General features: G+C 44.8%; 1 protein-coding gene and 1 pseudogene across 2 annotated transcripts in view; both read right to left on the reverse strand.

The window, feature by feature from the left end:
• The window catches only part of SGSM1 (small G protein signaling modulator 1), a 1887833-nt gene that overhangs the window by 1078339 nt on the left and 782912 nt on the right, over positions 1-26582 (reverse strand). For both annotated transcript variants that reach the window (XM_069619387.1, XM_069619388.1), the window contains exon 6: positions 6875-6942. In XM_069619387.1, coding sequence (XP_069475488.1) covers positions 6875-6942 — 68 coding nt within the window. The remainder of the gene's footprint in view (positions 1-6874; positions 6943-26582) is intronic.
• Positions 21142-22293, reverse strand: LOC138492776 (BTB/POZ domain-containing protein 1 pseudogene; annotated as a pseudogene).

The following is a 26582-nucleotide window of genomic DNA, read 5'->3' on the forward strand; positions in this document are numbered from 1 at the left end:
TGCTTTACTTTGATTGTTTCGTGTGAGGGTTGGTTTTTTGTATGCTAGGAGGTTTTCCCTTAGATCCCAGAATAGGTAGGGAATCCCCTGGTAGAGTAGGTTTAGTTAGGATTAATATCTTGATTCTTTTCAAAATAAAATGTCAAACATTGCAAAACTTAATCTCAGTTGTAAGCCTAACATTACTGACCCCTCACAGTAAGCAGTGGGTTACCAGGAATATATCCAAAATACCCAGATGTAAACAACCAAAATAAAAATATTTTCGTAAGTTGCCAGCACTTTAGCATGCAGGTGCAAAGAGCTGAGATGCCCTAGCCTTTTAAAAAAGGCATTTAATCTATTTTGAGAAACACTCGGCAGATCAATTTTCAAACATTTCCTTGCAATGCTTCCAGCTGATCTGTACAATGGAAACAAGGTCAGAGAAAATGTATCCTAACACAGCAGGGCATTCTGCCCCCCCTCCTCCCTCTTCACTGTACTGTGTCAGCAAGGGTGTTATCCTGCATTATCAGAGGGCTTCCTAACAAAACAAGTTACAATGACAGGTCAACTTTTAGCTGCCCAGTCTTTTTAAGAATGTGTTATGCGTGAAATGGTTACGAACATGGTGATAGAAGTTGATTTATGATTTAGAGGAAATATGTCAGACCCCAAAATGTAAATATATACTGCGTACTATTTTACCAACTGCCATAAGTATCCCTGTTGGCATTTACCAGGCAACGTAATCATCTTGGTTGACTGGTAATTTGTAGCTAGTGGTATTTTTTTCCTTAATAAAGACCCAGGGGCTATGCATTATGCAAGGTAGGGAGGAATGCAGGAGAACTCTTAGGACTCAGGGTCGGTGCTACCACTAGGAAAGTTTAGGCGCTTGCCTATAATGTGGAAATGTTAGAGCAGCAAATGCATGATTCTTTTGTATAATATATATTATAATTTATTCTCTCTCTCACAAGGTGGGTGGTACTCTCAGCTGCACTGTCTGCAGCAGACAGCACAGCAGGGCCTGCTGATCAGGCACTGTGAGGTTCAGGTTGGACTTGGGACTTGGGTATGGGTGTGGCCGTAGCACACTGTGCTGCGTGTAAGGCTTCAGGTGGCACCTGCTCCTTAGCACCGCATGTGTCCACTGCCCTCGTGACTGAGGCTCACTCTTGCAAATGTTCTTTCTTCTCCGACTTCTGGACAAGTGGACAGTCTTCTGGTGACTGGACTGTCCGTGGTGGCCTGCCCTGCTGCACACTAGCTGGAGCCTTGTGTATCACGACAGGAGGATTCGAGGGTATGTGATATTCTGAGTATTATGAAATTCCAATTGAAATGTATGCTGTTCACAGCGTAATGCGGAATGCCTTCAAGATTGGAAAGGGTCGCAATGCTGGCATTGGGAATGTTGTGAGATTTCCAGGAGAGGGGATGGGTTACAGGTACTCGATAAAATGGGTTGTCTAGGATGCCCAAGGAATTTGATTGACACACATTTTATACATTTTATGGAAAGCCCTGTGGGTTTCGGTAGTATGGGGAGGATTGTATGGGTAGGTACAATATCATGGCCCAAGGCATTATTTACCTTTAATAATCGGCAAATAAAAAGTCCTCGATCAGCATGGTTCTGCAGTACTAAAAATATGACAATTCTGTTATGAAAGGTTGTATTATACAGACTTGTAAAGAGCCACCTTCCCCTGACAGGAGGCTTCTTGGCACTGCACCCATGGCCAAAGGTCAGCTGAAGTCTTGATAAGCTGTGACAGGATAAATGGACGTCAATGTTTGTGCTGTTCAGAGGGTGTGTGTCCCAGCAGGGCTAGAAGGCATGTGGCATGTGCTCCTCTCTATGAATTCTATGATAGTTACTTAAAGTAACTTAAGTTACATTAAACCAAACCGGGCCAGGCGTGGTCTTCAGGAACCGGCCCCCATGGCCTCGACAGCCTCAAATGATTTTGCCACGGGCCGAATGGCCGATGGCCCAATCAGACTGTGATACCAAGTGTAGCATGAAAGGTATGTGTTCAAGTGCCCAAACTGTACAGTGGGTTAAAATGTCATCTTCACTGTTTAAATAAACTGTGTGATCCTTGCCAAATAATTCAACCTCTTCTAGTAAAGAGCACTGGCCTCTGCAGAGCCATCATTAATCTCCTCTCTTTTTTCTGCCAGGCAGTCCCCAAAGTACACGAGCAGCTGAAAGAAAGACTTGTTGGGCTAGCAACCCTTTCAATAGAGCATAACATTGACATCAAGAAGCTTGTGTCTACATTTGCGAAAATTAAAGAACGGGAAGTTAATTTCTAATGTATGGGCATTTTCACTTGTTTTAACACATCTGGTACTGAGGGATGTTTTTAACACCACTAGTCCAGGCCCTGCAACATTACTGTGCACTGCTTGCATCAGGAACATCAGAATGGCCGCTTGAAAGCATTATGCACATTAAAATCACCCAGAAGTGCGCAGGAAAAATCTGAAAAATAGGCCGCCATCTACTTTTGCCTATGTCAGTGGTAACACAGGAGACCACTGCCAAAAACCATAATTTGGCTTCCCACAGAGCAAAATGACTGCAAAAGAAACACAGAGCTGTGTGGAAATCTGTTTTTCTTGGTTGTCAAATTTGCAAAAATCATAGCTCACAAACCACCCAAAAGATCCAACCTCCTTGTTGGGTGTTGAACATCATTCTACTTCAAGAATCCACATAAATATAATGTCAGCAGAAGTATATTTTATCAGAACAAAATCCACTTTAAAGATGCTTGCTGGAAAGAAATATGTCAAAAATGGGTGCAATACCGTTACTCCCCTCTGTGAGACGCTGGCTATCTCTAAATCTGTCAGGTGAAACTTGTGTCTCAAAAGCTAAATATGCCAAAGAAGGGACTTACATCAAATGCAATATAGGGTTCCACACATTGATTTTCATGTTGAAAAAGACTGGAATTGAAGATATGTTTGCTTATTTTAAATTTGTAACTGTAATTTTTCACAAGGAACAATGTCACAATTGACTATAAGGTAACCTGATTCAGCTAAAACTTCAAAGAGGTTTTTCTTCACTGAGAACACCCCACCCGGTTCATTCCCACCAAAAGGAGAGAATATCTCATGGGGTTGCTAATGAGAAGAGGAGGAGACTTCCTCTGCTGCTCTGGGAAAGAGACAATGGGTTCCTTGAACTGAAAGAAAATGCTAATTCGGGTGTGACTGACACCAACTGCCCAAGAAGACAAGCCCATGTGACTCTCTGGCTCAGCCAAGCCTTGGAGGCGGGCCAGACTGAAATTGTGGATTTGAAACTGAAGTAACTGTATGTTTGTGGGAAAGACTTATAGCAAATTGTACTGAACTGGTAAGAATATGGCATTTATAGGTTATTAAAATGAAAAATGTGCTCACACTAATCTGGAATCTGTGCGACATTCAGAGACTGAACCACAAAAAAGTTCATATTCTAGCTATTGTGATTATGTTAGGAACATGAAAAATTACAGGAATATGCCCAGATGGTATGTGTATGCATGTGTAAAAATTGGTACAGAACTAACACTGAGTAACCGCCCAAAAGTGCGAACAATTGTCATTTGCAAACCACAACTCGTATGAAGATGGGACTTGAACCGAGATGTGCTTTAATTAATCTGTGATGTGTATATGTAATATTAACAAGTTGGGGATATTGTAAATATGTTTTTTAGGAAAAATTGATTTTCTGAAACAGAAGAAAAGGGGAGGATTTTTCTTTGGACCTAAACACTGTGTCACTCTGACACGTGATGACACATCATGACACACTATTCCTTTCTCAAATCAGGAGAGGGGAATTCTCTGACCTATCAAATCCTTAGAGGGTTGGGCATAGTATAATCAGCCTCCCCACCCCTTTTGAAGATGGATAAATAGGGACTGTAGAGGACCCACACAGACACACATTCACTCATCACTGATCGACTGGCGAAGCACTCTGAAGGAAGATCCAGACTCCAGAACCAGATTCCAGAACCCTGAAGCAGAGGCCTAACCCAAAAAGCTGAACCCTTTTCAGCAGGCCTTTAAAATCTAGCAACCTGATTTTAACCCCTAAACTTCGACGGGGCCTAAACCATTCAACAGCCTGGCTGAGCTGTTTGCTGCTTCTGGCCAAGATCCCTTGCTAGAACCCAAGATCCAGATCAGTCCAGCAGAGCTGTAACCCGGAACGCATCAGATCCAGTCCAAGAGGCCGTGCAGACCAGAGTGCCTTGCTGAGAGCAGAGTCCAGGTGCCCTGAATCCTGTCCGGTGGCGAGCGAAGTCCAGTCCAAACCTTTGACCAGATCTTTGAATGATCCATTCCATTCCAAAGCCATAGTAGTGAGTATTTAGCATAGAACTGTCTATAGCAAATCTCTTAGTATTAAGTAATCCAATCCAACCCATTCCAATATAACCAAAACTGCATTGTAGAATCTCTTGTGTCTATCCTGAATCCATCTCTCATTCATATAATTCTGTGATAACTGTAGCGATAAATCATACTTGCGCTAAATATATTTTCTGAAGAAAGTCAAGTGTCCTGGCGGACAAAAGTCTGAGCGGAGGCGCCGCTGCTCTGGTAGCTGGCTGTTGGGTATCTTGCATCTTCATAGCCCCTTAGTATAAGTCCATTCTTGTTTGTAAATCTTCAACAGCGCAATCCCATTTGTAAAATCTTGACCCTTTTGAGAAAAATTGGCCTTCGCTAAAACCTGTAACTTCTGAACCATATGTGCTAGGAACGAGATTTAAACGTCATTTTGAAGCTAAGAATTCCTTAAAGTTTTGCTGTAATAACATATTTCGTGCACTGAAAAGTTTGCTGCGATTTCGCATTTGGCTCAATTTCACCACATGTAAAACCAGCTATTTCTTGCTTTCAACTTCTGAATTTCGTTTTCCATCTGCTAATCCTTCTACAATCACTGCTAGTGTTGACCTGAACCAATCCAAAGCAACTCTCACTAGTTCTGAATCCCATTTAGCGAATTAAAGTCATTTTAGCATTTTTCCCATCACTTCATATTACATTCAAAAGCATTTGACCCGTTTAAAATCATCCCTGTTTCTCTCTGCTTGCTGGGGGGAATCGGGATTGAAACTGCAATTGTTGATTGTTATTCCTGATCCCTGTGTGCCCTCATTCCATCTCTTCATATTGCATATTGGGGGGAGTGAGTAATAACAGGGGGAAAGAGTGATCACCTTGTTGCATTCTTTCCTATCATTGCATTTCCTTGAACCATACGAAGTATTCTCTGCTACATTATTGTTCCTATTCCTACTTCTAACTGATTAAAGAGATTTATGATATTGTAATATTACCCATGCTGATCATTGCATAAATATTCATAAGTGTAATATTCAGATATTATTCATATATATAAAAGTATAATATATATTGTTCAATTCTTCAAATAAATATTTTAATTTGTAAAACAAACCTACTTCTTGGCTCAGTGAGGCCGGGGGGGATTCAAAGAGAGGGGCGTTATATAAGGGTACATCATCCAGAAATAAAAAAACTTTTGACATAAAAAATATATAAATAAGGGTTTCCATAGGGCATCCCATACTAGGCATTGACTTAGGTGGAGTGTTGGGTTGAAACCACTTACAGTACGAAGTAACATGCATGTCTAGATGTGTGTGGTTTATCTGTCTGGGTTACCAAAGGCATCATGTATCATACATGATGGCATTGGGACCCAGACACATATGTTTCATGGTTTATGTCAACTGGTAGCCCATCACTTCTGCTCCTGTGTTTCTTGGGTTTGTGGATGGTTTTGAGGAGTCACTCACTGTTTTTCACTTTTTTGTGTGTTTTAAACCTATTAAAAAGGGATATTGCAAATTATTGTTGAATTTATTCATATCACACTTAGCAAGTATTGGGACCAAACCGGTTTAGTATTTTGTACGCGGTAGTGATGCTTACATGCTTACGTGTGTATAGTGTGTATTACCAAAATAGTTTTCCTACTGTTTGTATTGTATTGCCTGTATATCATTTACAGAAAGAATTAGATCCACATGGCTCAGTATTGCATTTATTGCTGCTATAGTATAACTGAGTGGTTTATTAAACCTGTATTTATAAACACAGAGGCTTTTATTTTACTTCTGAAACCTAACATCGTGAGTGGACGTGAGGGTGAAGAAAGTGCGATAGGATCCATCCACAGGAGAAGACATGAGCAATGTGTTAGGTGCAGGTAATGGGTTGCAGCAATTAGTAACAAAAATGGGGACGGTTGGTTGAGAAGCGTTAGGACCCAGAGTGGGGGGCACCAATCTGACATTTTGCCTAGGGTGCCAAAATTCCTTGCCTGCACTGTTAGGACTGACTATTTTAAAATCTTCTGGGGAACCGAAACACATTTTTTCCCATTTGATCACAAAAGAAAGCATTGAACACAAACTGCCTCATCACGAGTTTGGCGGTAACCCTTAAATGCGGCAGTAACGCTATAACCGCTGCATTTAAGGGTCCGCCAAATCAAGAGTTTGGCAGGATTTACCCCCAGCTCTGAGCTGGGGGCAAATCTGCTGCAATTTTGCTGATTTTCAGTGCTATTACCACTGCGCTAATACAGCCGGCAGTAGTAGCGCTGAGAATTCCCCATTGGGCCCAATGGGGAATGGGAAATTCCCGAGTGGGCCCAATGGGGACTTACCATTCCGCCAAACCCGTTATCCGGCGCTGATACTGCAGGGGGTTTGGCAGTAACGCTAATAGCCCCGGCGGACACCGCCCAACTCGTGATGAGGCACAAAATGTCAAGATGCAGCATAGGTAGCACTAAATTAATGATAAAACATGCATTAACAAAAGGAAAATATACCTAGTAAGGATGCAAGTATCGGGCCATCTACCGGATCCATCAGAAGTGCTTCTTTTTCATAATATTTACTGTTAAAAAAGTAAAAGATTAGTTAGCTGAAAGAAATGTATACACACTTCCAAATAATTCCCCCAATGAAAATTACAACATGTAAACCCTTCGGCAGAAGCAGCAAGTTCACATTTATATTGCTGCAATAATGTGGTCATTTTACCACTTACCTTCTAACTAATATTTTAAATTATTTTGATTATATTTAACATGCTGAAAAATATTCTCTGGCTAGGAAAATAATTCAGATAGTGCCTACATGTTTGCACTTTTTGTGGGGACATGCTTAAAAATAACCAGATATATAAACCTTGATTTGCACCATTTCAAGTGCCAGAAACAATACTCATGAGATTATCTGAAGACCGCAGTTTAATACTCTAGAAGGGGCTACAAGCTTCTTTTGTCTGTGATGTGAGCAGCATTGGCTTTGGTTACAGCAACACCTGGTACTGGAACAGCAAACGTGCTGCAACGAGTGGCAGCTCACTTACTTAAGCGATCAATGCTGGCATCTATTTGTAACCTGTGGTCAGAGGTTTGAATCCCGGCAGGTGACAATGACGATCACGCTTCTGTAAGATTAACACATTGAGAAGCAGTGGGTTGCTTCCCAGAAGTGCCATGTGAATTCGGAAAAACATAAAGTGCCTGTTGTGCAGCGCGTGGCTAATAAAACGTGTCAATGTTGAAGCTGGTGGCAATGTATTGTACTCCCTGGGCCTCGGACGCTGCTGAACGACAACCATCATTGAGGCAATGACGTGGGAGCCGCAGCCATGTTACGCGATCAGGTGCAGACGGAATAGTTAATGGTTGGCAAGCACTTGAATCTTCTAAGGCTGTAAGCCACTGCCCCAGGCACAGGCATGCATGCCTACCTGCACACCCCACAATAGAGCACGAAGCTGGGTTTAGCTGAGTGCCAGTCACAGCTGTGGACTGTTAGGTGCAATGGATTGCTCCCGGAGAGCAGGTGGTCTACGTCACATGGGTGGGCTGAGCAGCATTACATCGAGCTGGCAAGGTCCTGTAAAGTGTTGCCCCCAGGATGTACCATTAGGAAGCCCACTGGTAATGTAAGACTAAATGTATCATAACCAGTTTCCCATTATTACTGATGTTACACATGAAAGCAGACAGAAATCACCCTGCTGTCTTTCACTATTTATTTGTAAAAAGTAGAAAAAAAAGGAAATTCAAGAGTCTGAATGAACTAAATAGCTATTCGGGGGAGAAGGGGTATTTTAGGAGGCAGGGGGGATTGTGTCTTTCAGGCTATCGGCTGTGCAAAGTGACTCTGGAAAGGCTAAAAAATGTGATTTACTTCTCTTTGAAGGGCTACAGCAATGTTAGCAGAGGGAGCAGCTGTTTGTTTTTAAGGCGCGCCTCCTATTACAGGTATTACAGTGCTCCATTTTTTATTTGAATAAATGCAGAAAAGCCCTAGTTGCAACATATTTTTTTTTTTACAGAGCAAAGATAAATGTGGCTAAATACAGATACAATAACTAAATAATACATACGAAAATGTTGATTAAATTAATCTGATAAAACTGGGAACCTTAATCATAACAGACTTTTCTAGATGCGGTTCAATGAGTAAAACTGTACAAACACCCTGAGGCTTCTGTGCTCAGGGCCATCCTTTTTGGGACGGGGCATACTACGTTGGTTCCCTGACCAGGGCCTTCTTAAGCACTTTTGAGGCCCTGGACACGGACATCTTTGGGGCCACCCTCCACCAAACCAAAGGAATTAAGGGATCAAGAATAGTGGTCGCGCCCCGCACCCGTCGCGCTCACAACCTGTAGGTCGATATGCTGTCTCGCAGCATAACAAGCACGTTTACTCCTTTAAGTCCCTTTGCCCTCTTCATTCTTGCTCTAATGAGAATGATAAACAAGTAGCATTTGAAGACCAACATTAGCAGTCTACAAAGGTGTTACTGTTCTAGTACATACAGGATACTTTTTATCAATAACATCCAGGAAGGTAGATGTAGTATTAATGCACGACCGTATGTAAAAGGTGAACCCATAATAGACAGAGAACTCACATTAGCTGCCTCACAGAATGCAAAAGTGCTCATGCATGGACAGAGGAAACCAATTGGAAAGCTGGAGAACGCTACACATATCGTATAGCATGGATAGGGGAGACAGATTAGAAGCTACCAGGAAGGTGTTTTTTATCCAGACAGACTGAGATTAGAAGTGGGATATGGTTTTAAAATAGTGTTGCCATTAGATAACAAAGGAACAAAGGCCTGTGGTGTGCGAAAGAAATATGCTCACTATTAACACAGTGAAACCATGAATTAAGGCTTTTATGAAGATCATACCATGTTAAGACAATCACTCGGAAGGGCTGACCATTTTGAAAGTTTTAGGGACTGGCGATATTGAGAGGTTCGGCAATACAAGATTAAATGAGATGCACAGGATCACACATTGGTTAAGGGGTGAAGGGGTTAAGCTGGGATTTGTGCCAACTCTGCAATTTTTGCATTTGAACTCTTTCTTTTCTAGTTCTTACCATGAAATAAAAAAATCTCATTTTATAAATAAAGGGACTTGGAAAGTACACAAATCACATTACCAAACATGACCATTTTTAAACAACATATTATAGAAAGGGAAGAGGCGTGTCTAAAGAGCCATGTAGGTGGACGTGTCTCCGTGAAGGCTCCTGCTGATCTGACCAAGATCCTGAGGAAAACCACGTGAAAACTAAAGCACAAGACCCACAAATACAGGATCTAGAAGAGACAGCCTCAGGGCACAACTGGATGCATTGCAGCGGTGAAATACAAAAAAAATGCGGTGCTAGAAGATAAGAAGCCCCGCAGACTCGACCGCGGAGGAGGGAAAGATGGCCGCCGCACGCAAACAGTGAGAACAAAGAGAAGAGCCGGAGGGAAGCAGTTCGGGTGCAGACGCACATCCTGAGGCAAGCAAATAGCCCCACAGCTTTGGGAGTGCGGTGGACCGACTACTGTAACAAGCAGCATCAGCGCCCAACGACCTTCGTAGGACGTCGCGGCTGCAACAGCAGGACCCATCTGTGGGGTCGGGCTGACCCGCGGGACCCAGCAGAGGGGCTGGAGGGGTCAGTGGGAACCCGAGGTACCGAGGGGCTGAGAGCGAGAAGCCCCGTGCCCTCTAATGGATATTGGATCGGTGCGGGTACTGGCCCCGAGCCCCCGCAAACCCTAAGTGAGAGCACACACAGAGTGGAGGAGGAAACCCTGGGAGCCCCCGGCAAATGCAGGAGCGTCGCGGTACCGGCGGCACACACTGAGAGCTGGGCGCACAAAAAGCTCGGGCAGCAGCCCCGGGGACCGGCATCCACCAACTGGGCGCTGCCCGAGCTCTGCGCATCAAGCGCGAATAAGAGAGAGGCTGGGGAGAGGTTCCGTGGCCTGGCCCGGCATGGGAGAGGGGCCCCTGCTGAAGTCCGGGTGAACACATGCACAAAGCGAGTAATGACATGTGCAACTAATGTCAGCAGCAGAACAACGTAGCTGGGAGCTGCGCGTATGAGACTGCTCATGAACAAGAGGCTGGCTGACATACGACGCACAGCCATTGAGTGGAGGACCCATCCTGGGGCGTGTGTATATGCACTGGGACACTGGTGGAAAGCAGGACGGCCTGCCCCAACAACAGGACATCAGGCCAGCAAAAGAGCGCATCCAGTGCATTGATGTGAAGCGGAGCGATCTGTGCAGCCCCCACTTCCGCCTCCTGGGGCAGGTGTGGGGGAGTTAAGGAACGCACTCGCCCCCCACCGGGTGGACACTGGACAGTGCTTGGGCGGTAGCACATGAGGAGGGAGGTGCACCGCTAAGCTTTCAACGTTGTTTGCGCAAACAGCCAGTGGGCGCAGTGAGCACAGGCCCAGAGGACCGAGAGGGTGACCAGGTGGGCCTCTGCCTGGGATGGTACCCAGATGTCAAAAGGAGGCCGGGGACGCTGTGCGTGCGCTATATGACCGCCCAAACGCACCTGCGGCAGGATATGAGGGGCAAACAGGGGTGCAGCAGACTGCGCTGAACCTGACGGAGTGCCAATCCGCACAAGACGAAGGAAGAAGCCCAAAAGAAAGCCACTGTTGCGGTGAGGCCTAACCGAGGGCGGATATAACCAGAGGAGGCACAGAGGAAGTGTTGGTGACAGAGAGGGCCTCCCCTAAATCCGGTCCTTCATTGGTCGCTTGGCCACGCCAGCCCGGAGAGGAATACAACATTGACACTAGTATGGCATCCAAACTTCACAAGACCAAGGGGAAGCAACCCACCATAGACGGATTCACCAAACCTTCTCAAGCCACAGAGGAAGTTATGGTCAAGGGGGAGAGCCCAGAGACAGGCACCGGACCGACCAGAACCGACAAGCAGATTCTCGAGGCGATAGCGAACCTAAAGATCTCATGGGACACCAAATTGGAAGCCGCCATGACAAACCTCCAAACCTCACTCGAATTTAAAATAGATGCAGTAAAGGTGGACATTAACCTGTTGAGACAAGATGTCAGGGCAATAGCTGAATGCGCAAGCGCGCAAGAAAAGGAGGCCTAGACAAAATCCACCACCATTAAAGCGAACGCCTCCGAGATTCATAAATTAAGTTAACAAGTGAGCAATTTGGAAAGCAGAGCGGAGGAAGCCGAAGGACAGGCCCGCAGGAACAATGTACGTATTGTCGGGCTCCCGGAAGGCAAGGAGGGCCCGGATCCTACAAATTACATAGAAACCATGATACTGCAAGAACTGGAAGGTGGAGTGCTCTCCCAGGGTTTTGCGGTGGAAAGAGCCCACCGCGTACTGTCAAGAAGACGTGCCCCAGGGGCACCGCCGAGGCCAATTATCACCAAGATATTGAATTACCGGGATAGGGAACGAATCATGGAGTATTTTCGCAAGGGGGTAAAAATAAGAAGGGCATCCGCGGAGATAACAGCATACCCGGACTATACACTCCAGGTGCAAAGACGCCGTCTAAACTTTGGAGCAGTCAAGAGAAGGCTGCGGGAGGCAGGCCTTAGATACATACTGATGTACCACGCAAAACTGAAAATCTTTTATAAAAGCAGGGCCCTGTTCTTTGAGAACCCTGAGGAAGCCATGAACTGGTTGGATGCGCAGAATGCCCCGCAACCGGCAGAGGATCAACGCGAGAGCCGGGACGAGAAGTGAAGAGTCCAAATATCGAGGTGCCGTATACATATAAACAATGGGACTGGAATATAGTCTTGTCCAAAACATGGGAGAACATGGGAAGAACATGCGGTTTGTAGAAATATTGAAGCTATTTGTAAGAGCATAACGGACCCACCCCACACCCCAATAGATAGATAAGATAGGTTGCCAGTAGTACGGCAACCTCCTGCTGTGTTCCTATTGCCGATATAGTGGATAGGACCAGATGCGGGCAGGCCTGAGATCCAGGGATGGAGCTGGGCTACAGTTGGGGCACGGGAGGGGGGAAAGTTGGGGGGTTTGAAGTGTGTGAGGTTGTAGTAGTAAGGGTAGTAGTTTGGAAACGAGCTTGTACATTCAGGCCCCCGGGCACAATGAACGGCAAATATAAACGGAGGGTAAGACCAAAAGGGAGGAGTGGGAGATGGGATTCATACAACGATGGGAGACCTTAAAATAGTCACTTGAAATGTTAGAGGCCTCAATAGCTACCTGAAGAGGAATAAGGTAATGATGTACCTGAAAATACAAAAGGTGGATTTAGCCCTATTGCAAGAAACCCACCTTACCAAAGAAAAGCAAGAGGCAGTGAAGAAAAAGTGGCGAGGGACTACTGTGGGAGCAGCATATTCAGCATACGCCAGGGGAGTTATTATTTGGGTGGCGCTGCACGTACCTTTCCAGATGTTACAGGCCACTGCGGAAGTGGACGGGAGGATGGTAGCGATTCGGGGACTGATAGAAAACAGGGAGCTGAGCATTATAAATATCTATGCACCTAACCAAAACACAGCCGCCTACTTTAGGACGTTATACAGAAAAATCAGTTCCCATACGGGAGGGGCGGTTATATGGGTGGGACTTTAATTGCACGCTGGACCCCATAATGGACAGGTCAGACACGAAACTAGACAAGCCCACCCCAGCAGCAAAAGCGCTACACGCCCTGATGGGGGGGGGCTTCGGGTTGGTGCACCACCCGAACAACAGGCAATACTCACCCTACGCTGCCCCACACAACCTATACACAAGGCTGGACTATATGTTCGCCTCCTCGGAGTTGGCTGGGGAATAAACGAGCTCAAAATATAAGGCGAGAATAATATCTGATCATTCACTCCTGGCCCTGACGTGGCTACATCAGCCCCCAAGGGCCAGAATCCAACGTGGAGACTCAGAGCTGAGACTCTGAAAGATACCGCCTTCTGGGAGGAGCTAAGAGAGGAGATTATTGGGTATTTCGAAAATAATACAGGGAGTGTGGAATCGGAGGGTACCCTGTGGGAGGCCTTTAAGGTGGTGGTGAGGGGAGCGGCCATATCTAAATCTAATGGGCTCCAAGGGGGTATAGTCCAAGAACTACAAGAAACGGAAAAGAGACTAGAAGAGCACATGAAAAAAGGGGGCACCTCACAGGAGGATGCCGAACAGGCAAGCCTATTACAGCAGGCAAGCGCCGGGCTCTGGAAGAGACTGTGTAACCTAAACTATAAAAAATATATTGAGAGTCAACATGCAGGGGGAGACAAACCCGGGAGGCTGCTCGCCTGGCTGTATAAGAATGAGACACTCAGGATAGCAATCAGAGAGATAGCGGGAGAAGAGGGCCAGGTCTGGAACACTCAAGAAGGGGTGAATGAGAGATTCCTCAGATTTTACAAACACTTATATGAAGATACCGGGGTGAAGCTGGGGCAGGAGATCCAGGAAACGCTGGAAGATATTGAACTCCCCCAAGTGAGTGAGGAGGAAAGGGAGGAGCTAGATGCCCCCATTACGATGGAGGAACTGGAAGCAGTAGTAACACGACTGCCCACGTGTAAAGCACCCGGGGCAGATGGGCTACCTAGCAAATTTTACAAAACATACAAACAAGAGGTACTCCCCCCCCGCTGTTAGCAATGCTGAACAAAGCCTTCGACAAAGGGGAACTGCGGTCATAATACCACTCCTCAAGCCTGACAAGCCGAGCAGAGAGTGCGGTTCATATAGACCACTGTCCATGTTGAATCAGGACAGTAAAATCCTCACATCGGTGCTGGCGAATAGACTGAAAAGGGTACTTAACAAGCTTGTACACCTGGATCAAACCAGATAAGTCCCAGGAAGAAGTATATCTGATAACCATAGGAGGCTTCATCACATTATAGAGAGAGTAGAGGGAGACCCAAGTGAAATGGCAGTAGTCTCGCTAGACGCAGTGAAAGCTTTTCATTCTGTGAGATGGCCCTGGATGATGGCAGCCCTGGAAACATATGGGATGGGACCAGGGTACCTGCCCTGGGTGAAAATGGTATACAGTGCACCCATGGCCAGGGTCAAGACAGGAGCGGTCATATCGGACAAGTGGCAACTCAGTAGAGGTACAAGACAAAGTTGCCCATGGTCCCCGATGTTGTACATTCTAGCACTAGAGCCACTAGCGATATGCCTGAGACAGCAGTACGAGGAAATAGGGATCCACACCAAGGGGGCACCACACTTGATATCTTTGTATGCAGATGACATGTTATTGTACCTCCGATGCCCAGAAGAGAATTTATAATATATTCTGGAGGTGATGGAGCGTTATGGGACCCTCTCGGGTATCGCGGTAAACCCAAACAAATCATGCACGTTTCCGCTGAGGAGGTATAGAAGGGTCCTGCGTAAGAACCTCCCGGTCCTGCGGATAGCCTGGCAGAACAGAACTTTTAGATACCTGGGAATCGACATATATCATACACCCGAGGATGAACACAAACACAACACGGAAAGAGCGGTGGAAGGCATTAAAAACAGTATGGGATTCTGGGCAAAGCTCCCCCTGGCCATGGTGGGGAGAGCAGCCCTGCTTAAGATGGTGGCCCTACCTAGTTATTACACTTCTTTGTGAATATTCCTTATGTGCCGCCCAGGCGATTCTTTACTAAACTCCAGAGCATGTGTAGAGGCTTCCTGTGGCACAATTCCAGAAACAGGGTGGCCCTTTGGAAATTGCAAAACGCGTACAATAGAGGCGGTATAAACGTGCCAAACTTTGAAGTGTACCACATAGCAGCACAACTACAATTTGGTGCGAGATGGTTGTCGGAGGATGAGACAACAGAATCCAGATTGTTGAGGGGTGAATGCGATACTTATTTACTAAAAGAATTGATATGGTTACCCAAATCAGAGATCAAGGAGCGACCAAGATTGCTGGAAACAGGGTGGAAGATGTGGCACAAGATGTGTCGAGTCATAGGCAACCCGACCCCATGTCCCCCGCAAGTGCCACTGGTAGCGCTGTATGGGAGGGAAGAGCAATTGAGGAGGGTAATCCGTAAATACTGGGAGCCGGTAGGCCTAGCGACCTTGGGTGATTTATGGCAAGAAGGGGGGGCATTGGAATTTCAAAAGTTAGTGGATGAAACGGGGATACCCACTGGGCAACATATCACCTATACCAGAATAACTAGACGGGTGAAGGAAATGTGGTCCGAAATACTACTGGCAGAAGAAACGGATACCGTTATAGAAACTATGTATGATATCTCGGAGGGAGGGCACGAGACATCTCGAATCTATGAATTGGTAATGTCCAGGGTAGGAAGGGAGCTGCTCCAATTGAGACACATATGGGAGGAGGAGACAGGAGAACCCATGCAAGACGGACAGTGGGAAAGAGCCCAAAGATACCAAAAAAAGGTGTCTAGGAATGCAAGGCTGCAGCAGATCCAGTTATACATCACCCATAGGGCATATATGACCTCCCCGGAAGATCTTGGGGTTTGGGAGAGCGGGAGTACAAAAATGCCCTAAGTGTGGGGAGGAGGATGCTGGGATGATCCATATGTTCTGGGCGTGCCAGGAGGTGGGAAAATACTGGGTTGAAATCAAGACACGGCAAGCTGGTTAATGGGATTAACCTGGACGTGGAATCTGTATGGGTCTGCCTACTGGGGGGATTCGCTAGACCACGCAAATTTAAACACGTATGTAAACTTAAGGACCTGGCTTACATCCTGGCCAAAAGAAGAATTGCTATGTGCTGGAAAGCAGTAAGCAGACCCAGATTAGAAATGTGGTGGAATGGCCTCCTGAAGTGGACAGATGCCGAAACAATGGCATGGTATGATTCGGCCATCAAGGGGGAGGGCGAAGAAGCAGGACCTCTGGTAGCATGGAGACAAATATAGCTACACTATCAGGAGTATCCCAGACCATCTCCAATGAATGTGATACAGCCGAAAGCAGCGAAGGAGAATAAACCCGTAGAATGGAAGCCCGAAATAATACCGGAAGATCAAGTTATAAAGTGGGGAGGGGGGAAGACATCGATGAAGTACATGCAGATGTATGCTGTAAATTTGTAACAGAAATGTCGGGTGTGTGGTTATGTTTTGGTTTGTTGTTAATGAAAATAATACAAATTTCCAACAACAACAAAAAATATTATATAAGGGTGTTATGCAAAAGGGGGATGATTCTAGCTTCATTCTCTCCATCATCAAGGGAAGTATATAAGAACCAGCACATCAATCTATGTGATTTAACACATTTAATCTGGGTTTGTCTTTTGTATTTCAAAGCTTTAAATACTTCCAAAACAATGGCTTGCAACATTTTCATTTATAAATGTGCATAAAAACCTTTGAGTTTTACCAGAAAGCAAACAGTTTTTTGTGTAAAACAAGCAGACCTTAAAATATGCTTGCCTGAGGCATGCAACATATGGTCAGCTCTCTTCTGCCTACCAACCTTTCCACCCAAATGGCCTATATAAGAAGAAAGATCAAGCAATGGGCTAAATGATACCAGTAGCATGCAAGAAGGCAAACCTCACAGAAGACAGCACAGTAATGTAAGATATAGTAGATGATTTGACGAGGATCTCTGTATCGTCTCCTGGCAAATCCAGGATGCAAACATGAACGCTGTTGTTCCATAGTCTTGAATTTGGATACTTATTCACCTCTTGGACTAACAGTTTATGCCATCGTTGGAGGCGATTGCCTAGGTGTTACAACACCCCATCTGAACAAACCAATTTTTAGATCTTCACCATACGGATGATATGTTAGTTTTTATAGCAACCTATATCTGGTACAGGTACATTGCTTATAATAGCAAATGTTGTTCTGCAAAAGCAAGTACATATGCAGGCAGGTTTATAAACTTTAGACATAGGAAAGACTCAGCCAGCCTTGCTGGAATGTGATATTCTAGTTTTGCATATGAACACATATCTCTGCAATGGGTGCTTCACACACTGAGCTAACTTCTGAACCATTGTGGCACTCAATTTATCAATATGCATTTCACCATTGCCTATTGCACATTATGAACATAATTACCACAGGAAGGAAAGAATGCTACAGGGTTGTGCCATAAGGAACACACAAACTATGTATACCACAGTGAACACAGAAAGCAATACATGATGTGATCAAGGCAGAATGCACTTGCCAAAACAGAAAGGCAATGGATTTCGAGCCTGAGCAGCACGCCATAAAATATCCTGATGTGTGCTATTTAAGACTGGTGAACAATGGAATCTTACTTCTTCTGATCAACTAGCCTTGCGGGGCCCCCTCCAAGGTGGGGGCCCGGGGCAAGTGCCCCTTTCAACCCTCCCATAAAAACGTCTTTGTCCCTGACCCATTTCAGCACAGGTGTACCTTCGCTGGCTGGTTGCCCATTGGATTATTTGGTTAAGTGCTGCAGGCTTCTGCATTTGATGCAGGCACCCCTCCACTTTCCCATACCCAATTGAAACGGTAATGGGAGAAGCAGACTGCGCTCCTTCGAAGAACGGCGCACTCAAACCCTAAAGGGATTTTGGAGGAGAGCTGCCCGTTAAGGTTGGTGTTTCGTCTTTGGCTGCGCTCAAGCTGTGATGATTGAATCATAAGGCAGTGTGGATAGACAAGGGATTTAAAACTAAGTAATCAAGGGAGAAGTAGCCAGGAAAAAAAAGGAAAAATGAGAATTAAAATCACAATAATAATAGTGGGATTTTTAGAAACAGTGCATGGGATCGACAAATACCAGAAAAAGTAAAAAATGGACTACATTGAGAATGAGTTTGGAGCCAAGGAAGAAAAGGTGCAAATTCCGTGACCCAAAAAACACTTTAAAAAGTAAAAATCAAATCTATTTTTGTTTCAAGCGAAAGAAAGAAGAAATTAATCTCTGAAAGCAAATAACATGGCAATAAGTACGGGTGATAACAAAAATTGGAATCATCACGGGTCTGGCGGTAGCCCGCCGGTAATAACACTGGAATACCACCAGCGCAAATAGCGTTACCTCTACTCGTTGCAGCGCTATAAGCGCCGGATCACGAATAGCGGGCTAACGGTTATTTCCCATTCCCCATTGGGTCCGTTGGACCCAATGGGGGTTTCATGGCGCTATTAGCGCCAACGCAACTAGCGCCATGCTAATAGTGCCCAAAACAGGCGGAAAGCAGGATTTTTACCTCCGGTAAAATACTTTCCACCAAACTCAGAATAGGGCCAGACCTTAAATGCAGCATTAATAGCGGTTACGCCGCATTTAAGGGCTACCGCCCAACACGTGATAAGGGCCAATCAAACGAGATCGAGTAAAATTCAATCAAAAGAGCTGGTACCTACCCACAGGGGCACTACAGGATATTATATGCTCATAAATTACTGACCAGAAACATGAATGTCCCTAAAATAATTGAACACAGTGACAAAAGGTTATAGATGTCAACAGTTTCCTGTAGACGGGTGTCATATGGTCAGGATCATGACCCTGTCAGAGAGCAGTAGGGACCCCTCTCAACCTAGGGTAGGTGGCCTACCATGGCCTTGCCAGAGAATATTCTACCCCATAGGTGGCATGAGGGAGTTAAGGAGGGACCCCAATCACTGACTCCCCTGAATGTTTGAATGAGCATGAACTCATTTGTGCCGCTGTCTCATCAGCTTTGCCTATTAGCCTGACCAAGTTTCTTGTCTTTGTATTACAGAATTACCACTCCCAAATGCGCTGAATCAGCCACGAGAAAACCCCAGACTGGAATGATATTATTTGATATGGCATTTATAACGTGCCTGCCCACAAGTATTTCTAGATGCAACAAGACAAGGGGGGGGGGAACAGAAGGAGGACAAAACAACGATCTTACTCGGCCCTGTGTCAATCAGATCATGCAAGTGCAGGGAGAGGATTGGGAGAAGTGCCAAAGGGGGATGGGTGGAGAAGTGCAGGTACTCAAAAAGTGTAGCCAGCTGGTGGCTTAGTGTAGGTAAAGGAAAGTGCAGCCAACGGGTGGCTCTTAAGTGCAGAGAGAGGGGACTGTAGGGTTACAGACACAGACCAAAAATGCTGTGGGAGGCAGGCGGCATTGTAGGGTAGGTGCAGCTGGACATGCGAGGACTTGGACCCAAGTTCAGAGGGTGGCCAGGTGACCAGTGCGTGGACCAGACGGGTCATCAGCATGGCAGAGGAAGAGGGAAAGCGGAGGCGAAGAGGAAAGTCTTGAGTTGCTTCCAGAACTGGGGGTGGTTCTACTCAAGTTTGAGAGAGGCAAGGAGGCTGTTCCAGAGGGAGGCCCCAAAAGAAGAAAGAAATCTGCCCCCAACTCTCTGCTTGGAAAAGCAACTGACCCTCAGAGAGTAGGAGGTGGATGAGCAGAGAGCATGAGAAGGGAGGTGTTTAGGAAGAGAGAGTTGGAGGTAGAGTGGTCCCAGGCCCCAGAAAGCATTGTGGACGATGCAAAGGGTCTTGAACTTGATCCTTGCCACCACTGGGAGCCAGTGAAGAGATTTCAGTGCTGGAGGGATATGATCCGTGGGCTGGAGGACAAGGCAAGTCTCACAGTCCTGTTCTGGATAAGTTGTAGAGGACGGAGAGTAGAGGCAGGAAGATTTAGAAAGAGGCTGATGCAGTAGTACAGCCTAGAGAGAACCAGAGCTCTGGAGACAAGGAGCTTCTGGGGGAAAGTGAGGAAAGAAAGAATACCTCTGAGAGGTGCAGCTTATAGTTTGACTTCTTAGAGACGTCAGAGATGTGAGGAGAGAAGGAGAGGGTGGAGTCAAAGATGACCCCATGGGTCTTAGCCTCACAAGTGGGAGAACAATGAGGGCCAACAGTGGGCAGCCAGAGAGAGAGAGAGAGAGAGGAAAGGAGGGAGCAGGTGTTCTGATGAGGAGGATCTCAGTCTTACTGGCATTAAGGCAGAGATCATTGGCGGCACACCACTCCTGGATTGCGGAGAGACAATCAGGAATAAGAGAAGGAGTAGAGGCAGCTGAGGGGAGCCTGAAGGAGAGCAGGGTGCCATCCACATAACACTGAAAGTTGGAGTAGAAAGCACACATCCAGCGGGTGGGAAGGGCCATAGGGAATAGCATGGCCATGGGCAGTCAATGGGTGGGTTAATAACTAACAACACCCACAGGCTGTGTGTCCCTATTCATATGCCCTCTCCTCCTAGCTGTAATCCATTGCAATAGTCTCGGCTTAGAGGTGGTGCCAAAGCACCACCATATATCCAAATATAAAAAAGTGTAGGTTCTGAGTACCAAACCCCAGAAATGTGTAGATGTTGCCCATCAGCTGCTCTCCAATGAAGTGCAGGAACCAGCTCGAAATAAAAATGAGGGCACTCCACATTCCACACTATCTTAAGAAAATTCATATAGTGGAACCTGCTGCTGTGGGATCTGAGCACGTGTGTAGTTTACAAGAATCAGCTTTGACACAAGATTCCTTTTTAGTTTTGGCTATTCGGTGGGGCAAGCTAAGGCACTGGAGCCATGTCACAAGGGAGATGGAATGTGAAGAGGTACACACAGCTTGTGGGGGGGTGTTTGGATTTACCCACCCATTGATTGCCATTCCCGCCCACCCCAGGGATCTCTTTGAGACAGCTCGATCAAGCAGTAACCTCAAACTTGGCCCTTCCAGTGTTATTTCTGAGCAGTCTCCCGAAAGTGAATGACCTCATTGAAGGTGTAGAAGGCTACTGGTGTAATAAAACTGTATTAACAAAGTGTACCTTTAATCACTTGATTTATATCTGTTCCTTGCAATGAGGTCCTGCTAAAACAACCATTGACATGCTAACATGTTGGCCGCTGAATCCTTCATCGTTTTGTCCCAGTGTTTGGTTATTTTCATATTCAATTATCTGAATATTAAGTTGATAATCAATTGGGTCATGGATCGAGCAATACAGTCCAAATGCAACAATGGATATTCTTTTATTAATTGCAAATCTGATCCTGTCGCTGGTTCCAATGTAGCCCCATTGTCTCTCCACTTGCTGAAATCAGTTAATGCTGCATTATTTTCTTCTGAGGCAACACTGAGGCAGGTCAATAGATTTAACTTGAGGTTTAGGATTTACTGCAGCAAGCTCAATGGTCATTAGCGGGAAGCAGATTACGTTAAAGGCTTTTCCAAGCACCTTCTGTTTGTTGTCAACCATTACCGCAAATTGCTGTTTTTGATGCTCTGCTTCAGCCCAACGAACAACCACTCTGAAGAGACGACTTTCTCTAATGCTAAGCGTATCTCTATCCAGCACCGCATACATCACGTCTATATCAATATTAGTCAAACTTTCAGCACTGATTGTATCCAATGTGTTTTTGTCTATCGTATCTAGACAAAGGGTAGCAAGCTGAGGTTCATTGAAGAGCTGAGCCTGGGTAAGAAGCATGAATGCGTTATGTGCTCAAAGATGTTTTGTGAGAAACTCCACATAATGTGCTTGTACTGCTGGAGTGGCAAACTTCCTGGCTGTTTAAAGTGTTGTCATAACAGTTTCTGGACTAATTGGTACTTCATCCGAATAAAGAAACCTGAGCCACAATCGGAATCCTGTAGGCTCCACGTCAGTTTGCTCGATCTCGGCATAGGTGGTGGCCATCCTTCCGTTGAACACTGCATCAAAGACTACGATCCTGGTAGCCAGCACAAACCTGTGCACCGGAATGCGTTGGGCCGTGCACTCCTTGCCCACTATGAAGTGCACATAACTCAGCAGCTCGTTGTTGAAGAGGAAGGCAAAGCACTCCTGCGGTGAACTCTTGATGGCCTCCCAGTTATAAACAGGCTGGCAGTGGAAAGGCCCAGGTGGGTCAGGGGTGCTCGCCTTCTCTACTTCCTCCTCGCATGGGGGCCCAGTGGAGGCAGTGGTGCCCCCTCCTGCTGTGGGCATGGCTTACGCTCGCTGATGACTGCAGGAGACTGGCCATAGAACCCCCATGCCGCCACTGTCTGCAGCAGCTACTGCTGTTTACAGTAGGAGACCCGCCTGCCTGCCAGTGATTCATAGCGCTGTATTTTAACAGTAGTAATTTTCTGTATGTATTTCATCTTCCTGAGAAAGATGTTTGCTTCATTAATGAGTAATTTGTCACAAAATAGGTATATTTTAATGCTATTTATAAACATCTCTCTAATGAAAGTTTAGCAAATACATTTTATTTCCACTTAACTTCTTTTCACTGCCATGATGGTGGCCTCTCCTTTCAAAGATAAGGTTAACACACACCACAGCCCGTACAGCCCTGATTGGCTGCAAACCAGCATTTTGTGAAAGAAAATGGCTTCCTTTGGGAAAAAGCACATACTTCAGACCCAATCACATCCTACTGACATCACTAACATACTGAACACCCAATGAGGTACTATTTACATCACCAAACACTCACAAGTAAGTACATGGACATTTCAAGAGATAGTTTGCAACTAAACATATCAATAACAGTAAGTTGTTTATTTTCAATACAAAATAAATCAAAATATATTACATTACATAAAAGCACTAGTATTTTAAATAAAAAACAAGTAAAATAACTTTTTGGAAATATTTTAACATATGGCAGCCACCATTTCTGAAGCAAAAATGGCTGCCAATTTCAGCATACAAAACAAATGCACTGAAAGAGTGCAAAAGGGGTGAAGTTTTGGGTGGAAAATCACTTAGATTTGACTTAGAGACAGGGGGGTTAAATGAGTGGACACATAGCCAAACAACACACAAAACCTATGTATCCATCCTCATATGTCATCTCCATTGAAAAGTATTACAGACCCTCATTCAAAGCCCCTATTTTAAGCTCTTTTGTTAAAACTCTTATTTTAATGACAATAGTTTTGGCTTAAAGTTAGAACTTTCAGGGCCACCTAATAACCAAAACTAAAAAGTAAGGGTAACATCTGACAATGGAACAATGTTAAAGAAATAACCAAATACTCCTTATGTCATGCATGTGTGAGAATTCTCAGTACTTCATCGTGCTTGTGAATGCAGAACGTTGTCAACTTGTCTCATAAGGCTTTCAGCTGAAACATTTGAAGTTTCATACACAGAAGTAGAGTACCTTAAATCCGTGGACCAGATCCAGAAACAGATTAAGTCACATCCAAACTTCTGTATTTACTTGCTGTCAGACCCACAATGTGTCAGATTTCACAAACGTAAGCACGTACATGTGCAATTTACTGCATGCGTATACATTATACCTACGTGCAGTCATAAATTACAACTGCAGAAAAACAGCATATGCATTATTTATGGTAGGAATAAATTAAGAGTTATAAATGCCAACATTTACAATGAAGGCCTGAATGGGGAATGTACGCTACTCATAAGATGAGAAAGTTACATAGATCTTCTAAACTGGGCACAGTGTCAAATGCCCTTGATACCACCATAGACTGGGGCTTATTCATGCAATTAGCGGTTCCACCTTGTTTCATCGTGCTTTAGAAATCTGTTTGTAAATCTAGTTCCTCTGTTAAAGATAGAAACAAACTCACCAAAATGGCCACTGCGTAAGGCTGTGAAGTTCCGTTCAGAAACGCAAGATCGGAACAAGCACTTATTACCAGTACTGCCTCTGCCGCGCGTGTGTGCGTAGCGCCAACAGCAGTTCCCAAACATACGCGTCTGCAAATTGTGAACGAGGGAAAGTGTATTTTGTCCACTGTTTTACTTTGTTAACGTATGCTATAAATATATTAAAAGGAAGAAGCTCAAATGGCTGTCGCATATGGTTGCAACCTTGCATTTAGGCACGCAAGTGCGGATCAAGCACTTATTCCCAGTTCTGCCACTGCCGAGGGAGAATTTGTAGCAAGAGCAGCAGGTCCCGAACACAATATAATGGGTGAATTATCCAAGTTTAAAATGTTGGGTATTGCTGCCAGCATTAATAAACAGAAGTCTCTGGAACTATGTAGATAAGACATACTAGATTGACCGTAGACACTCAAGATTTTATAAAATTAAAAGGTGTATAAAGGACAGTACACATAATATAAATGGTGAGTGAGGAGAGGGTTTCACCATGCTGACATTTCCGCATTATCAGGCTTTTGAGAATGTTAAAGAAAGCGCTGAATAAATAAGTGAAAACTAAGGCCATGGAGTATCTAATGAGTGGCACACAGCAGTAATTTCCACCCGAAGGTCAGTAATACATGATTTAGTATTAAGATTATTTTCTGAAGCTTAATCAATAAGCATTTAATAGGTGCTTCCTTTATGTCCCATAGAGTGGAACAGTGCCACGCCCTGTATGAAATAGAGAAGAACATTAATTACACGTCTGCCCTGCACACCTTGCAACAAGATTGAGGTCAGTATATTGCATGTATGGTAGAGACATAGGGCCTCATTACGACCCAGGCGTTAAGGGTTAACGCCGTCGTTAACCCTTAACGCCTATTCTGATTTTAACGGCTGCTCTTAGCAGCCGTTAAAATCCATGGCGCTAACCTGCCATGATGCTAATTACGCCACCGTAATTTACGGTGGCGTAATTAGCGCCTTCCCCACTCCCATTATGCCCTATGGGGCAAAAATGGGAATGGGGAAGGGAAAATGGGAAATGGGGATTTACCGCCCCACTCACCTTGGAATGGGGCGGTAAATCCGCCATCCACCATGGTGTAAACGTAGTTTACACCATGGTGGTAAAGTTGGCGCAATTAGCGCCTGGGTCGTAATGACCCCCATAGTAAAAGGTTTCATACGAATTCCAGAACAGTTTTAAGTCGTTTTTTTTTTGTCATATAGTTTCCTTGCTCAAAGAACTGGGGGTTCGCCCGATTGATTCATATATTTTTTTTATTTTTTTTTTTATTGAACTTTACTCAGTAAACTAAGTTTTGTCAAAAAAAGAAAATGTTTTGATCGTCTTCAGAGTGCTGCCGTTAGAGCAACTCATGAATTTTTTCCAACATGTTGTAGACCGACAGTAGAGATTTGGGGCTAAAAGTCCAGAGTCCCCCCCCTGCCTAACACACTGGGTCAGAAACCTTGAGAGCCTTTTACTTTCCTCTCGCGTTAAACCACTTCCAGTCCCGTTACGGGTTTAGCCTCTGATCTGTTACAGTTTATCAGATCGAATGCGAGTTCGATAAGTTTTACCAGGGCTTGCGTCCATCTCGTGTTTTCGCCAGAGATCAGTCTCTTCCATAGTTCGTCTGGTTCGTAAATCCACAGATTTTCCCCCAATGGGGTGAGACAAGTAGTTCTGTTTTTGTTTGTAATTTCGCATTCAATCACCAAATGCTTCAGCGTTTCGATGGATGAGTCTTTTTTACATAGGCGACACCTTTTTTCGGATAAGTCTCCTCTGAATGTTAGAATTTCCCTGGTTGGCATCAGGTTTAGTCTTGCTCTCATGATTGAAATTCTTAATTTCTTATCTGGAAACTTAACACAGTATTTTAGGGGTTGTTTCGCTTTGTTAAATGACGGAGGTAGGTGATTTAAAAGCTTGTAGCTAGTAGCTTTCTCCGTAGTGCAGATCCAGTCCATTTCTACCATTTTCCTTTTGATGCGGTCTGGATTTTCTTTCAGATCTTTTTCCGAGCATTCTATTTTTGCCAGATCATCTTTTCGAAACTTGGTCCATTTAGCCAGAGCCTCGCAATTTCCTGTTTCGATTTCCTCCCGTAAGATGTTAAAAATGGGTAGAGTGTCCGACATGATTATTGTTCTGTATAAGCGCATCGCGCTTTGGTCTATCATTGATGCTAGAGACACGAGACCAAGTTCTCTTCTAATGGCCGGGGTGGGCGATGATTTAGGTAAACACAAAACTGTTTTCCACACGTACCCTTCGACTTTAGACCAAAGGCTGCATGGGAAGTACAGCGAAGCCTCTATGCCATAGGTCAAGGCCGGGACCACTTTAGCTTTGTAGAAGGATAGAGCCGGTATTACAGAAAATTTGCCGAACTTTCGGTCGACTGCTCTCATTTGGGAGGTCAGGCATTTTGTTTTTTCCCATATTTGTTTTTGGAGGGTCCTTTCTGTCCTGGAACTGTCCAATTGTATCCCTAGATATTTGAAGTTTGTCACAACTTCTATTTTGGTGTTATCCAGGAAAACGCTAAGCTTTTTCACTGTTTTGGTTTGAGCTTTTTCTATCACTAAGATTTTGGTCTTTGATTTATTGATCTCCAGATAATTATCGGCAATGTAGCTCT

This window comes from Ambystoma mexicanum, chromosome 10 (assembly GCF_040938575.1).
Source record: "Ambystoma mexicanum isolate Mex_15411 chromosome 10, UKY_AmexF1_1, whole genome shotgun sequence".
Lineage (NCBI taxonomy): Eukaryota > Metazoa > Chordata > Amphibia > Caudata > Ambystomatidae > Ambystoma > Ambystoma mexicanum.